The following is a 17,735-nucleotide window of genomic DNA, read 5'->3' on the forward strand; positions in this document are numbered from 1 at the left end:
TTGAACCCGGCACCATCCGTAGAGTATGAAGACGGCTGCGACTCGATCCCAGCAGCCCCGGAGCGGGGATGGAAGCCAGCAGCATCCGTAGAGTAGGACGACGGCTGCGACTCGGTCCCAGCAGCCCCGGAGCAGGGATGGAAGCCAGCAGCATCCGTAGAGTAGGACGACCGCTGCGACTCGTCGGAGTGGCCCTTGAACCCGGCGCCATCGATAGAGTAGGACGACGGCTGCGACTCGCCGGACCGGGCCTTGAAGCCAGCACCATCCGTAGAGTAGGACGACGGCTGTGTCTCGCCAGACCGGCCCTTGAACCCGGTACCATCCGTAGAGTAGGACGACGGCTGCGACTCGGTCCCAGCAGCCCCGGAGCGGGGATGGAAGCCAGCAGCATCCGTAGAGTAGGACGACCGCTGCGACTCGTCGGAGTGGCCCTTGAACCCGGCGCCATCCGTAGAGTATGAAGACGGCTGCGACTCGATCCCAGCAGCCCCGGAGCGGGGATGGAAGCCAGCAGCATCCGTAGAGTAGGACGACTGTCGCGACTCGTCGGAGTGACCCTTGAACCCGGCACCGTCCGTAGAGTAGGACGACGGTCGCGACTCGCCAGACCGGCCCTTGAAGCCAGCGCCATCCGTAGAGTAGGACGACGGCTGCGACTCGCCAGACCGACCCTTGAATCCGGTACCATCCGTAGAGTAGGACGACGGCTGCGACTCGGTCCCAGCAATCCCGGAGCGGGGATGGAAGCCAGCAGCATCCGTAGAGTAGGACGACCGCTGCGACTCGTCGGAGTGACCCTTGAAGCCAGCGCCATCCGTAGAGTAGGACGACGGCTGCGACTCGCCAGACCGACCCTTGAACCCGGCGCCATCCGTAGAGTAGGACGACGGCTGCGACTCGCCGGACCGGCCCTTGAACCCGGCGCCATCGGTAGAGTATGAAGACGGCTGCGACTCGCCGGAGTAGCCCTTGAACCCGGCACCATCCGTAGAGTAGGACGACGGCTGCGACTCAGTCCCAGCAATCCCGGAGCGGGGATGGAAGCCAGCAGCATCCGTAGAGTAGGACGACCGCTGCGACTCGTCGGAGTGACCCTTGAACCCGGTACCATCCGTAGAGTAGGACGACGGCTGCGACTCGATCCCAGCAGTCCCGGAGCGGGCATGGAAGCCAGCAGCATCCGTAGAGTAGGACGACGGTCGCGACTCGTCGGACCGGCCCTTGAACCCGGCACCATCCGTAGAGTAGGACGACGGCTGCGACTCGATCCCAGCAGTCCCGGAGCGGGCATGGAAGCCAGCAGCATCCGTAGAGTAGGACGACGGTCGCGACTCGTCGGACCGGCCCTTGAACCCGGCGCCATCCGTAGAGTAGGACGACGGCTGCGACTCGCCGGACCGGCCCTTGAACCCGGCGCCATCGGTAGAGTATGAAGACGGCTGCGACTCGCCGGAGTAGCCCTTGAACCCGGCACCATCCGTAGAGTAGGACGACGGCTGCGACTCGGTCCCAGCAGCCCCGGAGCGGGAATGGAAGCCAGCAGCATCATTCGAGTAGGACGACCGCTGCGACTCGCCGGTGTGACCCTTGAACCCGGCACCATCCGTAGAGTATGAAGACGGCTGCGACTCCCCAGACCGGCCCTTGAACCCGGTACCATCCGTAGAGTAGGACGACGGCTGCGACTCGCCAGACCGACCCTTGAACCCGGTACCATCCGTAGAGTAGGACGACGGCTGCGACTCGATCCCAGCAGTCCCGGAGCGGGCATGGAAGCCAGCAGCATCATTCGAGTAGGACGACGGCTGCGACTCGCCAGACCGGCCCTTGAATCCGGTACCATCCGTAGAGTAGGACGACCGCTGCGACTCGGTCCCAGCAGTCCCGGAGCGGGCATGGAAGCCAGCAGCATCATTCGAGTAGGACGACGGCTGCGACTCGGTCCCAGCAATCCCGGAGCGGGATGGAAGCCAGCACCATCCGTAGAGTAGGACGACGGCTGCGACTCGCCGGACCAGGCCTTGAAGCCAGCACCATCCGTAGAGTAGGACGACGGCTGTGTCTCGCCAGACCGGCCCTTGAACCCGGCGCCATCCGCAGAGTAGGACGACGGCTGCGACTCGGTCCCAGCAATCCCGGAGCGGACATGGAAGCCAGCACCATCATTCGAGTAGGACGACGACTGCGACTCGTCGGAGTGACCCTTGAACCCGGCGCCATCGGTAGAGTAGGACGACGGCTGCGACTCGATCCCAGCAGCCCCGGACCGGGCCTTGAACCCGGCACCATCCGTAGAGTAGGACGACGGCTGCGACTCGCCGGACCGGGCCTTGAAGCCAGCACCATCCGTAGAGTAGGACGACGGCTGCGACTCCCCAGACCGGCCCTTGAACCCGGTACCATCCGTAGAGTAGGACGACGGCTGCGACTCGCCAGACCGGCCCTTGAATCCGGTACCATCCGTAGAGTAGGACGACGGCTGCGACTCGGTCCCAGCAGTCCCGGAGCGGGCATGGAAGCCAGCAGCATCCATAGAGTAGGACGACGGTCGCGACTCGTCGGAGTGGCCCTTGAACCCGGCGCCATCGATAGAGTAGGACGACGGCTGCGACTCGATCCCAGCAGTCCCGGAGCGGGCATGGAAGCCAGCAGCATCCGTAGAGTAGGACGACCGCTGCGACTCGTCGGAGTGACCCTTGAACCCGGTACCATCCGTAGAGTAGGACGACGGCTGCGACTCGCCAGACCGGCCCTTGAACCCGGCGCCATCCGCAGAGTAGGACGACGGCTGCGACTCGCCGGAGTAGCCCTTGAACCCGGCACCATCCGTAGAGTAGGACGACGGCTGCGACTCGGTCCCAGCAGCCCCGGAGCGGGGATGGAAGCCAGCAGCATCCGTAGAGTAGGACGACGGCTGCGACTCGTCGGAGTGGCCCTTGAACCCGGCGCCATCGGTAGAGTATGAAGACGGCTGCGACTCGCCGGAGTAGCCCTTGAACCCGGCACCATCCGTAGAGTAGGACGACGGCTGCGACTCGGTCCCAGCAGCCCCGGAGCGGGGATGGAAGCCAGCAGCATCCGTAGAGTAGGACGACCGCTGCGACTCGTCGGAGTGGCCCTTGAACCCAGCACCATCGGTAGAGTAGGACGACGGTCGCGACTCGCCAGACCGGCCCTTGAAGCCAGCGCCATCCGTAGAGTAGGACGACGGCTGCGACTCGCCAGACCGACCCTTGAATCCGGTACCATCCGTAGAGTAGGACGACGGCTGCGACTCGGTCCCAGCAATCCCGGAGCGGGGATGGAAGCCAGCAGCATCCGTAGAGTAGGACGACGGCTGCGACTCGCCGGAGTGACCCTTGAACCCGGCACCATCCGTAGAGTAGGACGACGGTCGCGACTCGCCAGACCGGCCCTTGAAGCCAGCGCCATCCGTAGAGTAGGACGACGGCTGCGACTCGGTCCCAGCAATCCCGGAGCGCGCATGGAAGCCAGCAGCATCATTCGAGTAGGACGACGGCTGCGACTCGCCGGAGTGACCCTTGAACCCGGTACCATCCGTAGAGTAGGACGACGGCTGCGACTCGGTCCCAGCAGCCCCGGAGCGGACATGGAAGCCAGCAGCATCCGTAGAGTAGGACGACGGCTGCGACTCGCCGGAGTGACCCTTGAACCCGGCACCATCCGTAGAGTAGGACGACGGTCGCGACTCGCCAGACCGGCCCTTGAAGCCAGCGCCATCCGTAGAGTAGGAAGACGGCTGTGTCTCGGTCCCATTAGTCCCGGAGCGAGCATGGAAGCCAGCAGCATCCGCCGAGTAGGACGACTGCGGCTGGAAGGGATGGATCAGAGTTCCAGCACCATCGCTGTGTTGTGACGGTGTTGTCAGAGCTGGGGCAACACGTGCAACTGCATCGGTTCCGTACTCGGATAACGTCTCGACCGGGAGTAAATCAGAGCCAGACCTGGAATTCGAGTCAGACGAATAGGTCAGCTCGGAGAACGCACCAAAGTCGACACTGTAGCTTGAGCTATATCCTTCGCTGCTCGCTTCGTCAAGACATGAGCCGTCAGTGACGTATGTCGAGTGTGAGAATGACATGACGGTGGGCTGGCTGGGCTTGGCAAATACAGCTCCATCCGTCGAGTACGACGACGGCTGAACGGCAACCTCAGACGACTCGCTCGGCTTGGCAAACCCAGCCTGGTCGGTCGAGTACGACGACGACGCGGCAGCCTCAGACGACTCGCTCGGCTTGGCGAACCCAGTCTGGTCGGTCGAGTACGACGATGGTGCCGACATGGTCGATGCCGCTGTCTTGGCCTGGAAACCGGCGTGGTCACCCGAGTATGACGACGGTGCGGCGGAGCTGGTGCTCATCGGCACAAACCCAGCCTGGTCGGTCGAGTACGACGACGACGCGGCAGCCTCAGACGACTCGCTCGGCTTGGCAAACCCAGCCTGGTCGGTCGAGTACGACGATGGTGCCGACATGGTCGATGCCGCTGTCTTGGCCTGGAAACCGGCGTGGTCACCCGAGTATGACGACGGTGCGGCGGAGCTGGTGCTCATCGGCACAAACCCAGCCTGGTCGGTCGAGTACGACGACGACGCGGCAGCCTCAGACGACTCGCTCGGCTTGGCAAACCCAGCCTGGTCGGTCGAGTATGACGACGACGCGGCAGCCTCAGATGCCTCGCTCGGCTTGGCGAACCCAGTGTGGTCGGTCGAGTACGACGACGGCGCGGCAGCCTCGGACGACTCGCTCGGCTTGGCAAACCCAGCTTGGTCGGTCGAGTACGACGACGACGCGGCAGCCTCAGACGACTCGCTCGGCTTGGCAAACCCAGCCTGGTCGGTCGAGTATGACGACGACGCGGCAGCCTCAGATGCCTCGCTCGGCTTGGCAAACCCAGTCTGGTCGGTCGAGTACGACGATGGTGCCGACATGGTCGATGCCGCTGTCTTGGCCTGGAAGCCGGCGTAATCGCCTGAGTACGACGACGGTGCAGCGGAGCTGGCGCTCATCGGCACAAATCCAGCCTGGTCGGTCGAGTATGACGACGGCTCAATGGCAGCCTCAGACGACTCGCTCGGCTTGGCGAACCCAGCCGGGTCGGTCGAGTACGACGATGGTGCCGACACTGTCGATGCCGCTGTCTTGGCCTGGAAACCAGCATAGTCGCCCGAGTACGACGACGGTGCAGCGGAGCTGGTGCTCATCGGCACAAACCCAGCCTGGTCGGTCGAGTGCGACGATGGCACCGACGCTGTCGATGCCGCTGTCTTGGCCTGGAAACCAGCGTAATCGCCCGAGTACGACGACGGCGTGGCAGCCTCGGACGACTCGCTCGGCTGGACAAACCCAGCCTGGTCGGTCGAGTACGACGACGGCGCCGACGCTGTCGATGCCGCTGTCTTGGCGTGAAAGCCAGTATGGTCACCTGAGTAGGACGACGGCGCCGACGTGGTCGATACCGTCGTCTTGACCTGGAAGCCGGCGTAGTCGCCCGAGTACGACGACGGTGCAGCGGAGCTGGTGCTCATCGGTACGAACCCAGCCTGTTCGGTCGAGTACGACGATGGCGCGGCAGCCTCGGACGCCTCGCTCGGCTTGGCGAACCCAGCCTGGTCGGTCGAGTATGACGACGACGCCGACACTGTCGATGCCGCCGTCTTGGCCTGGAAACCGGCGTAGTCGCCCGAGTACGACGACGGTGCAGCGGAGCTGGTGCTCATCGGCACAAACCCAGCCTGGTCGGTCGAGTGCGACGATGGCACCGACGCTGTCGATGCCGCTGTCTTGGCCTGGAAACCAGCGTAATCGCCCGAGTACGACGACGGCGTGGCAGCCTCGGACGACTCGCTCGGCTGGACAAACCCAGCCTGGTCGGTCGAGTACGACGATGGTGCCGACATGGTCGATGCCGCTGTCTTGGCCTGGAAACCGGCGTGGTCACCCGAGTACGACGACGATGCAGCGGAGCTGGTGCTCATCGGCACAAACCCAGCCTGGTCGGTCGAGTACGACGACGGCGCCGACGCTGTCGATGCTGCTGTCTTGGCCTGGAAACCAGCATAGTCGCCCGAGTACGACGACGGTGCAGCGGAGCTGGTGCTCATCGGCACAAACCCAGCCTGGTCGGTCGAGTGCGACGATGGCACCGACGCTGTCGATGCCGCTGTCTTGGCCTGGAAACCAGCGTAATCGCCCGAGTACGACGACGGCGTGGCAGCCTCGGACGACTCGCTCGGCTGGACAAACCCAGCCTGGTCGGTCGAGTACGACGACGGCGCCGACGCTGTCGATGCCGCTGTCTTGGCGTGAAAGCCAGTATGGTCACCTGAGTAGGACGACGGCGCCGACGTGGTCGATACCGTCGTCTTGACCTGGAAGCCGGCGTAGTCGCCCGAGTACGACGACGGTGCAGCGGAGCTGGTGCTCATCGGTACGAACCCAGCCTGTTCGGTCGAGTACGACGATGGCACGGCAGCCTCGGACGCCTCGCTCGGCTTGGCGAACCCAGCCTGGTCGGTCGAGTATGACGACGACGCCGACACTGTCGATGCCGCCGTCTTGGCCTGGAAACCGGCGTAGTCGCCCGAGTACGACGACGGTGCAGCGGAGCTGGTGCTCATCGGCACAAACCCAGCCTGGTCGGTCGAGTGCGACGATGGCACCGACGCTGTCGATGCCGCTGTCTTGGCCTGGAAACCAGCGTAATCGCCCGAGTACGACGACGGCGTGGCAGCCTCGGACGACTCGCTCGGCTGGACAAACCCAGCCTGGTCGGTCGAGTACGACGATGGTGCCGACATGGTCGATGCTGCTGTCTTGGCCTGGAAACCAGCATAGTCGCCCGAGTACGACGACGGTGCAGCGGAGCTGGTGCTCATCGGCACAAACCCAGCCTGGTCGGTCGAGTGCGACGATGGCAGCGACGCTGTCGATGCCGCTGTCTTGGCCTGAAAACCGGCATAGTCGCCAGAGTACGACGACGATGCACCTGACCCCATGTCCTTCGCCTGGAATCCGGTAGCATCTGTGTCGTAGCTGCTGGACTTCGCTGCAAGTCGCTCCTGCGCTGCTTGGAGTGCTAACGCAATCGAAGCCTCGGCCTCCGCTGCCACAAGCGCCTCCGCGTCAGCCTTCATATCCTCAAGGTCATCCACGTTGTCCTCGAGAGCCGCCACGAGCTTGGCGTTGTCGTCAAACACCTCCCCCATGCCTTGTGCCAGTCGAGTCACCTTCGACTTGACTCCTGCCAGTGAAGCGATCACTCCCGCGCGTCCAATCATATTCGACGTCGCCGCCGGCCCGTGGCCACGCCGTGCCACCACATCTGTCCCGTAATCAGATGAGATGGGAGGTGCGGTGCCGCGCTCGGTTACCCCGGCCATAGCATATCCGGGCTCCTGGTCAGACCCATCAGTGCCAAGGATCTCACTCATGTCGCGACCAGTAAAGTGGCCAACGTCATCCGAGTCAGCTCTAGTCATCATCATCTCCGCATCATGGACATTGGTGGTGATGTCGTGCACTTTGCTGGCCACAGCCTGTGACGAGCCATGCATCGCAGCCTCCATCCCGCGCACATGGTTGTCCACCAGCTGAAGATACCCCAGTACATCTGCCTCATCCGAAAACGTGGGTGTCTCTCCAACCTTGACACACTCCGACGAAGGTTCGCATGCAGGTTGACGCGGCGGCGCCTTGATGACAACTGCATCGGTACCATAATTAGACGTGGCCGACCGCTCATCACGATCTGAGCTGGCGGCCAGCACCATGTCCACCGACGTCAACGATAGCGCCGACACTGTCGATACCCCTGTCTTGGCCTGGAAACCGGCGTGGTCACCCGAGTACGACGACGGTGGAGCGGAGCTGGTGCTCATCGGCACAAACCCAGCCTGGTCGGTCGAGTATGACGACGGCTCAATGGCAGCCTCGGACGACTCGCTCGGCTTGGCAAACCCAGCCTGGTCGGTCGAGTACAACGATGGCGACGACACTGTCGATGCCGTCGTTTTGGCCTGGAAACCGGCGTGGTCACCCGAGTACGACGACGGTGGAGCGGAGCTGGTGCTCATCGGCACAAACCCAGCCTGGTCGGTCGAGTACGACGACGACGCGGCAGCCTCAGACGACTCGCTCAGCTTGGCAAACCCAGCCTGGTCGGTCGAGTATGACGACGACGCGGCAGCCTCAGATGCCTCGCTTGGCTTGGCGAACCCAGCCTGGTCGGTCGAGTATGACGACGACGCCGACACTGTCGATGCCGTCGTTTTGGCCTGGAAACCGGCGTAGTCGCCTGAGTACGACGACGGTGGAGCGGAGCTGGTGCTCATCGGCACAAACCCAGCCTGGTCGGTCGAGTATGACGACGGCTCAATGGCAGCCTCGGACGACTCGCTCGGCTTGGCAAAACCAGCCTGGTCAGTCGAGTACAACGATGGCGACGACACTGTCGATGCCGTCGTTTTGGCCTGGAAACCGGCGTAGTCGCCTGAGTACGACGACGGTACAGCGGAGCTGGCGCTCATCGGCACAAATCCAGCCTGGTCGGTCGAGTACGACGACGACGCGGCAGCCTCAGACGACTCGCTCAGCTTGGCAAACCCAGCCTGGTCGGTCGAGTATGACGACGACGCGGCAGCCTCAGATGCCTCGCTTGGCTTGGCGAACCCAGCCTGGTCGGTCGAGTATGACGACGACGCCGACACTGTCGATGCCGTCGTTTTGGCCTGGAAACCGGCGTAGTCGCCTGAGTACGACGACGGTGGAGCGGAGCTGGTGCTCATCGGCACAAACCCAGCCTGGTCGGTCGAGTATGACGACGGCTCAATGGCAGCCTCGGACGACTCGCTCGGCTTGGCAAAACCAGCCTGGTCAGTCGAGTACAACGATGGCGACGACACTGTCGATGCCGTCGTTTTGGCCTGGAAACCGGCGTAGTCGCCTGAGTACGACGACGGTACAGCGGAGCTGGCGCTCATCGGCACAAATCCAGCCTGGTCGGTCGAGTACGACGACGACGCGGCAGCCTCAGACGACTCGCTCAGCTTGGCAAACCCAGCCTGGTCGGTCGAGTATGACGACGACGCGGCAGCCTCAGATGCCTCGCTCGGCTTGGCAAACCCAGCCTGGTCGGTCGAGTACGACGATGGTGCCGACATGGTCGATGCCGCTGTCTTGGCCTGGAAGCCGGCGTAATCGCCTGAGTACGACGACGGTGCAGCGGAGCTGGCGCTCATCGGCACAAATCCAGCCTGGTCGGTCGAGTATGACGACGGCTCAATGGCAGCCTCAGACGACTCGCTCGGCTTGGCAAACCCAGCCTGGTCGGTCGAGTGCGACGATGGCACCGACGCTGTCGATGCCGCTGTCTTGGCCTGGAAACCAGCGTAATCGCCCGAGTACGACGACGGCGTGGCAGCCTCGGACGACTCGCTCGGCTGGACAAACCCAGCCTGGTCGGTCGAGTACGACGACGGCGCCGACGCTGTCGATGCCGCTGTCTTGGCGTGAAAGCCAGTATGGTCACCTGAGTAGGACGACGGCGCCGACGTGGTCGATACCGTCGTCTTGACCTGGAAGCCGGCGTAGTCGCCCGAGTACGACGACGGTGCAGCGGAGCTGGTGCTCATCGGTACGAACCCAGCCTGTTCGGTCGAGTACGACGATGGCACGGCAGCCTCGGACGCCTCGCTCGGCTTGGCGAACCCAGCCTGGTCGGTCGAGTATGACGACGACGCCGACACTGTCGATGCCGTCGTTTTGGCCTGGAAACCGGCGTAGTCGCCTGAGTACGACGACGGTGCAGCGGAGCTGGCGCTCATCGGCACAAATCCAGCCTGGTCGGTCGAGTATGACGACGGCTCAATGGCAGCCTCAGACGACTCGCTCGGCTTGGCGAACCCAGCCTGGTCGGTCGAGTACGACGATGGTGCCGACATGGTCGATGCCGCTGTTTTGGCCTGGAAACCGGCGTAGTCGCCTGAGTACGACGACGGTGCGGCGGAGCTGGTGCTCTTCGGCACAGACCCAGCCTGGTCGGTCGAGTACGACGACGACACGGCAGCTTCAGACGACGCGCTTGGTTTGAAGAGCTTACTCCGGTCCGCCGAGTAGAATGACGACATGCCCATTGGTGTCACAACAGGGTTCTTAAACACTACTGCGTCCGTGCCGGAATACGAAGTGGTCGAGACCTCATGGAGCTCCACGCCCGTAGTTGCAGTGTGATCCACCGAGTACGACGACGGCGCCGACACTGTCGATACCGCTGTCTTGGCCTGGAAACCGGCGTAGTCGCCTGAGTACGACGACGGTGCAGCGGAGCTGGCGCTCATCGGCACAAATCCAGCCTGGTCGGTCGAGTATGACGACGGCTCAATGGCAGCCTCAGACGACTCGCTCGGCTTGGCAAACCCAGCCTGGTCGGTCGAGTATGACGATGGTGCCGACATGGTCGATGCCGCTGTCTTGGCCTGGAAACCGGCATAGTCGCCAGAGTACGACGACGATGCACCTGACCCCATGTCCTTCGCCTGGAATCCGGTAGCATCTGTGTCGTAGCTGCTGGACTTCGCTGCAAGTCGCTCCTGCGCTGCTTGGAGTGCTAACGCAATCGAAGCCTCGGCCTCCGCTGCCGCAAGCGCCTCCGCGTCAGCCTTCATATCCTCAAGGTCATCCACGTTGTCCTCGAGAGCCGCCACGAGCTTGATGTTGTCGTCAAACACCTCCTCCATGCCTTTGGCAAGTCTGTCCACCTTGACCTTCACGCCAGCCAGATAGTCGACGACGCCGTGCTTGCGAGCCTCTCCGTCCGTAACAGCAAAAGCCCCACCCACACGTCGCGCAATGACATCAGTGCCATAGTCAGAAGAATCTGGTGGTGAAGTACTCCGCTTGGCAAAGCTTGCGCCGGCAATTGCATACTCGGTTCCGTACATATCGTCGGAGAGCATTTGCTGCGTGCCAAGGAGCTCGTCCACAGGATGACCAGCCACGGTGGCCATACCATCCGTTCGCATGTCGAGTCGGAGATGATTCTCGGCCCCATCCATGCGATCGGTCAATGAGCCGACTTTGTCCGTGACAGCGACAGAAGCGGTCTGCATCGACGTCTGTAGGCCACGGATATGTTGGTCAATCAGGTCAAGGTAGTTGAGCATGTCGCTCTCATGAGTTATGCGCGATGACGAGCTGCTGTATGTTTCAGCTGATGTAGAAGTCAGCGAGTGTGACTCTGACACAGGCTTCGCGTGGAAGCGTGCATACTCGCCTGAGTACGATGACGGCTCGATGATGTCTTCAGGTGGCTCACTTGGCTTGGTAAAATCTGCCCTGTCGGTCAGGTGCGATGATGGGGCCGACAACTCCGGCACAGTCGGCTTGGCCACGAAACCAGCTTGGTCGCCCGAATACGACGACAGAGGAGTCATGACCTCAGATGACTCGCTCGGTTTGAAAAACTCAAAAGCTTCACCACTGTATGACGACGCCACGGTCTTGGAAGCAAGTCTGTCGACATGATCAAACACAGCAGCCTCGCCGCTGTACGACGATGGCGCTGACACAGTCGACGGCGCAGCTCGTGTCTTGTACCCAGCAGCCTCGCCGCTGTACGACGATGGCGCAGCCTCGGACGGCTCACTCCCAGGCGCGTACCCAGCAGCCTCGCCGCTGTACGATGATGGCGCTGACACAGTCGATGGCGCAGTCCGTGCCTTGTACCCAGCAGCTTCGCCGCTGTACGATGATGGCGCAGTCTCGGACGGCTCGCTCCCAGGCGCGTACCCAGCAGCCTCGCCGCTGTACGATGATGGCGCAGACACAGTCGACGGTACAGCCCGTTCTTTGTACCCAGTAGCATCGCCGCTGTACGATGATGGCGCTGACACAGTCGATGGCGCAGTCCGTGCCTTGTACCCAGCAGCCTCGCCGCTGTACGACGATGGCGCAGCCTCGGACGGCTCACTCCCAGGCGCGTACCCAGCAGCCTCGCCGCTGTACGACGATGGCGCAGCCTTGGACGGCGCAGCTCGTGCCTTGTACCGAGCAGCCTCGCCGCTGTACGATGATGGCGCAGCCTCGGACGGCTCACTCCCAGGCGCGTACCCAGCAGCTTCGCCGCTGTACGATGATGGCGCAGCCTCGGACGGCTCACTCCCAGGCGCGTACCCAGCAGCTTCGCCGCTGTACGATGATGGCGCAGCCTCGGACGGCTCGCTCCCAGGCGCATACCCAGCAGCCTCGCCGCTGTACGATGATGGCGCTGACACAGTCGATGGCGCAGTCCGGGCCTTGTACCCAGCAGCCTCGCCGCTGTACGATGATGGCGCAGCCTCGGACGGCTCGCTCCCAGGCGCGTACCCAGCAGCCTCGCCGCTGTACGACGATGGTGCAGCCTCGGACGGCGCAGTCCGTGCCTTGTACCCAGCAGCCTCGCCGCTGTACGACGATGGCGCAGCCTCGGACGGCTCACTCCCAGGCGCGTACCCAGCAGCCTCGCCGCTGTACGATGATGGCGCAGACACAGTCGATGGCGCAGTCCGTGCCTTGTACCCAGCAGCTTCGCCGCTGTACGACGATGGCGCAGCCTCGGACGGCTCACTCCCAGGCGCGTACCCAGCAGCCTCGCCGCTGTACGATGATGGCGCTGACACAGTCGATGGCGCAGTCCGGGCCTTGTACCCAGCAGCTTCGCCGCTGTACGATGATGGCGCTGACACAGTCGACGGTGCAGTCCGTGCCTTGTACCCAGCAGCCTCGCCGCTGTACGATGATGGCGCAGACACAGTCGACGGTACAGCCCGTTCTTTGTACCCAGTAGCATCGCCGCTGTACGATGATGGCGCAGACACAGTCGATCGCGCAGCTCGTGCCTTGTACCCAGTAGCCTCGCCGCTGTACGATGATGGCGCTGACACAGTCGATGGCGCAGTCCGGGCCTTGTACCCAGCAGCTTCGCCGCTGTACGATGATGGCGCAGCCTCGGACGGCTCGCTCCCAGGCGCATACCCAGCAGCCTCGCCGCTGTACGATGATGGCGCTGACACAGTCGATGGCGCAGTCCGGGCCTTGTACCCAGCAGCCTCGCCGCTGTACGATGATGGCGTTGCCTCGGACGGCTCGCTCCCAGGCGCGTACCCAGCAGCCTCGCCGCTGTACGATGATGGCGCAGACACAGTCGACGGCGCAGCCCGTGCCTCGTACCCAGCAGCCTCGCCGCTGTACGATGATAGCGCAGCCTCGGACGGCTCGCTCCCAGGCGCGTACCCAGCAGCCTCGCCGCTGTACGATGATGGCGCAGCCTCGGACGGCTCACTCCCAGGCGCGTACCCAACAGCATCGCCGCTGTACGATGATGGCGCAGACACAGTCGACGGTGCAGCCCGTGCTTTGTACCCAGTAGCCTCGCCGCTGTACGATGATGGCGCAGCCTCGGACGGCTCGCTCCCAGGCGCGTACCCAGCAGCCTCGCCGCTGTACGACGATGGCGGAGACACAGTCGACGGTGCAGCTCGTGCCTCGTACCCAGCAGCCTCGCCGCTGTACGATGATAGCGCAGCCTCGGACGGCTCGCTCCCAGGCGCGTACCCAGCAGCCTCGCCGCTGTACGATGATAGCGCAGCCTCGGACGGCTCGCTCCCAGGCGCGTACCCAGCAGCCTCGCCGCTGTACGATGATGGCGCAGCCTCGGACGGCTCACTCCCAGGCGCGTACCCAACAGCATCGCCGCTGTACGATGATGGCGCAGACACAGTCGACGGTGCAGCCCGTGCTTTGTACCCAGTAGCCTCGCCGCTGTACGATGATGGCGCAGCCTCGGACGGCTCGCTCCCAGGCGCGTACCCAGCAGCCTCGCCGCTGTACGACGATGGCGGAGACACAGTCGACGGTGCAGCTCGTGCCTTGTACCCAGCAGCCTCGCCGCTGTACGATGATGGCGCAGCCTCGGACGGCTCGCTCCCAGGCGCGTACCCAGCAGCCTCGCCACTGTACGATGATGGCGCAGCCTCGGACGGCTCACTCCCAGGCGCGTACCCAGCAGCTTCGCCGCTGTACGATGATGGCGCAGACACAGTCGATGGCGCAGCTCGTGCCTTGTACCCAGCAGCCTCGCCGCTGTACGACGATGGCGCAGCCTCGGACGGCTCACTCCCAGGCGCGTACCCAGCAGCCTCGCCGCTGTACGATGATGGCGCTGACACAGTCGATGGCGCAGTCCGGGCCTTGTACCCAGCAGCTTCGCCGCTGTACGATGATGGCGCTGACACAGTCGATGGCGCAGCTCGTGCCTTGTACCCAGCAACCTCGCCGCTGTACGACGATGGCGCAGCCTCGGACGGCTCACTCCCAGGCGCGTACCCAGCAGCCTCGCCGCTGTACGATGATGGCGCTGACACAGTCGACGGCGCAGCGCGTGCCTCGTACCCAGCAGCCTCGCCGCTGTACGATGACGGTGCATCCTCGGACGGCTCGTTGCCGGGTGCGTACCCAGCAGCCTCGCCCGTTAGGGATGACAGCGTTGGATGCCGGCCAGAATTACCAACTGCAGAGCGGTAGATGACGTTGTAGGACGCTTCATACATCGACTCCGTACTACCAGGTGCGCGGTACAGCACCCTGGCTGATGCATCATAAGACGAGGTGTCAGGTGCTCGGTACTTGATGGAGTATGACGCGTCATACTCAGACGATACGGCATGTGTCGCAGACTTGAAACCCTGACCGTTGTCTTGAACGCTACACGGTGGCGGCAGCGACCTCCTGTAAACCACAGCGTCGGTGCCGTATTGGATAGAAGAGGAGATAGTATCCTCGTAATCGCCGCTGTGCGATGGCGACAACGCCTCAGTGGCGCCATGCCTGCATGTGAACCCAGTAGCATCGCCGCTGTACGATGATGGCGCTGACACAGTCGACGGCGCAGCTCGTGTCTTGTACCCAGCAGCCTCGCCGCTGTACGACGATGGCGCAGCCTCGGACGGCTCGCTCCCAGGCGCGTACCCAGCAGCTTCGCCGCTGTACGATGATGGCGCTGACACAGTCGATGGCGCAGCTCGTGCCTTGTACCCAGCAGCCTCGTCGCTGTACGATGATGGCGCAGCCTCGGACGGCTCGCTCCCAGGCGCGTACCCAGCAGCCTCGCCGCTGTACGATGATGGCGTTGCCTCGGACGGCTCACTCCCAGGCGCGTACCCAGCAGCTTCGCCGCTGTACGATGATGGCGGAGACACAGTCGACGGTGCAGCCCGTGCTTTGTACCCAGTAGCCTCGCCGCTGTACGATGATGGCGCAGCCTCGGACGGCTCACTCCCAGGCGCGTACCCAGCAGCCTCGCCGCTGTACGATGATGGTGCAGACACAGTCGACGGCGCAGCTCGTGTCTTGTACCCAGCAGCCTCGCCGCTGTACGACGATGGCGCAGCCTCGGACGGCTCACTCCCAGGCGCGTACCCAGCAGCCTCGCCGCTGTACGATGATGGCGCAGACACAGTCGATGGCGCAGTCCGTGCCTTGTACCCAGCAGCTTCGCCGCTGTACGACGATGGTGCAGCCTCGGAAGGCTCGCTCCCAGGCGCATACCCAGCAGCCTCGCCGCTGTACGACGATGGCGCAGCCTCGGACGGCGCAGCTCGTGCCTTGTACCCAGCAGCTTCGCCGCTGTACGACGATGGCGCAGCCTCGGACGGCTCACTCCCAGGCGCGTACCCAGCAGCTTCGCCGCTGTACGATGATGGCGCAGCCTCGGACGGCTCGCTCCCAGGCGCGTACCCAGCAGCCTCGCCGCTGTACGATGATGGCGGAGACACAGTCGATCGCGCAGCTCGTGCCTTGTACCCAGTAGCATCGCCGCTGTACGATGATGGCGCAGCCTTGGACGGCTCACTCCCAGGCGCGTACCCAGCAGCCTCGCCGCTGTACGATGATGGCGCTGACACAGTCGACGGCGCAGCCCGTGCCTCGTACCCAGCAGCCTCGCCGCTGTACGACAACGGTGGCTTAGACTCGCTACCGCCCAAGGGACCGTTGAACGGTAGCGCGTCCGTACCCCCGTACGATGACGACGACGGCAACGTCTCAGTGCCACCAGAAAGCGTTTGTGCTGGAGATCGCGACCCAAAGTCACCTGCCGGGTACGCGGAAGTCTCGTCATACGTCGTGCCCGGGACACGAGCATGAACTACGTACCGCGAGTCTGACGCCTCGTCGGCAGGAATGCGATACGCCACATTTTCGGGCACGTATCGCGACACATCCTCGACATACGAGACCTCGCCGTCAGAGGCGCCCTCGAGTCGGTCCGCAGCATCCTCGAGCCCAGCAACTCGCGCCTCCATGTCGTCGAGCGCCTCGTCCACGGCGTCCTGTTCGTCAGCAAGCTTCTCGGCCACCCGCCGCGCCATCGAGTCAAACGACTTGGCCATCTGCCTCACCTGCTCGCGGAGCGCTTCCTCTGGTCGCGTGCTGCTTGTTTCGGACGACTCGTCCGAAAGCACCTGCGTTTGGTGCGGCACGTTGTCCGTGGCATACACAGATCCTGTCGACAGTGGTGACGCTGTCGACTCTGATGACGACGTTGTCTCCATGAGAGCTGCTGCGATTGCTTCGTCTCCTTTGGCCACAGCAACCTCGGGTACTTTGTCCGCCATGTACTCGGATGAGACGGTGATCGAAGAGAGAGACTGCAGAGATCCGTACTCATCCGACCCGAATTCGTCTGACTTGCTCTTGTCCGACCCGTACTCGTACGACTCGTACTCGTACACGCTGCTGTCGCTCCTTGTCTCCTCGCCCGATTCGGTGTACGCAGGATCGAGCATGCGAGTCTCCGCGACTCCAGCATCGCTCCCCCGTGGCTTTTGCGTCCTGTAGCGCCACGCATCGCGCTCTTTGGTGGCGATTGCGTCGAGCTCATCTTGCGATACTGAGCCTGCATGAGGCACAAACGCCCACTGCGACTTGTCCGCAGAACCAGCGCCGTCCATCACAGGAATAAGCAACATTGTCTCATCCTCGGCCCCGCCCACGCCATGACCATGGCCATTCTCGCCTTCGTCTCCGTGTCCGTGTCGACTCCGTCGCACCCGCCGCCGATGCCTGCCAGCACTACCATGCAGGTGGTGCCGGTGGCCATGCAAGTGCCGCCGGGAATGCTGGTGGTGGTGGCGACGATGGTGATGATGATGGCGATGGCCATGATGGCGACGGCCGCCACCGCCACCGCTGTGATGACCGCTGTGATGACCGCTGTGATGACCACTGTGATGACCACTGTGCCGATGCCGATGCCGATGGCCGTGATACCGCCGATGACTGTCACCTGTGCTGTGTCCGGTACCGTGTCCGTGCCCGTTTCCGTGACGGTGGTACCGCGACGAACGATGCCGCCGTGCCTTGACCCGCCGCACCCGATGCGAGTCAAGCGAGTGAGCCCGTGACGAGTGCCCTGATCTCACCAGCTCTTGTGATCCATGGAACTGCTCCCACGACTCGGCAGAGCCTGCAGAGTCCATATGCCAAGTGCCTTGTTGCCGACCTACCCCATTTCCACGCCCACCCACTCCGTCTATCTGTAAGTATCCCCATGTCCCTTCCCCGTCAACACAACAAGCAACAGTCCAGCAGCTTGCCAGGGAGAAACAGGAAAAGGGAAGAGGAGGGCGAGGGCGAGGGCGAGGGCGAGGGGGGGGGGGGGGGGGGGGGGGGGGGGGG

At 63.6% G+C, this 17,735-nt stretch overlaps 1 protein-coding gene across 1 annotated transcript in view; it reads right to left on the reverse strand.

Moving 5' to 3' along the window:
- AMSG_02537 (uncharacterized protein) overlaps positions 1-17,536 on the reverse strand; it is a gene marked incomplete at its 5' end in the record, with an annotated part of 21,633 nt that extends 4,097 nt beyond the window's left edge. The window contains 5 exons of the mRNA XM_013903997.1: positions 14-1,940; positions 2,150-10,830; positions 10,915-17,068; positions 17,098-17,348; positions 17,404-17,536. Of these exons, the coding sequence (XP_013759451.1) occupies positions 14-1,940; positions 2,150-10,830; positions 10,915-17,068; positions 17,098-17,348; positions 17,404-17,536 (17,146 nt within the window). The remainder of the gene's footprint in view (positions 1-13; positions 1,941-2,149; positions 10,831-10,914; positions 17,069-17,097; positions 17,349-17,403) is intronic.
- Between the last annotated feature and the right edge of the window lie 199 nt (positions 17,537-17,735).

This window comes from Thecamonas trahens (genome assembly GCF_000142905.1).
Source record: "Thecamonas trahens ATCC 50062 unplaced genomic scaffold supercont1.15, whole genome shotgun sequence".
Taxonomy (NCBI): Eukaryota; order Apusomonadida; family Apusomonadidae; genus Thecamonas; species Thecamonas trahens.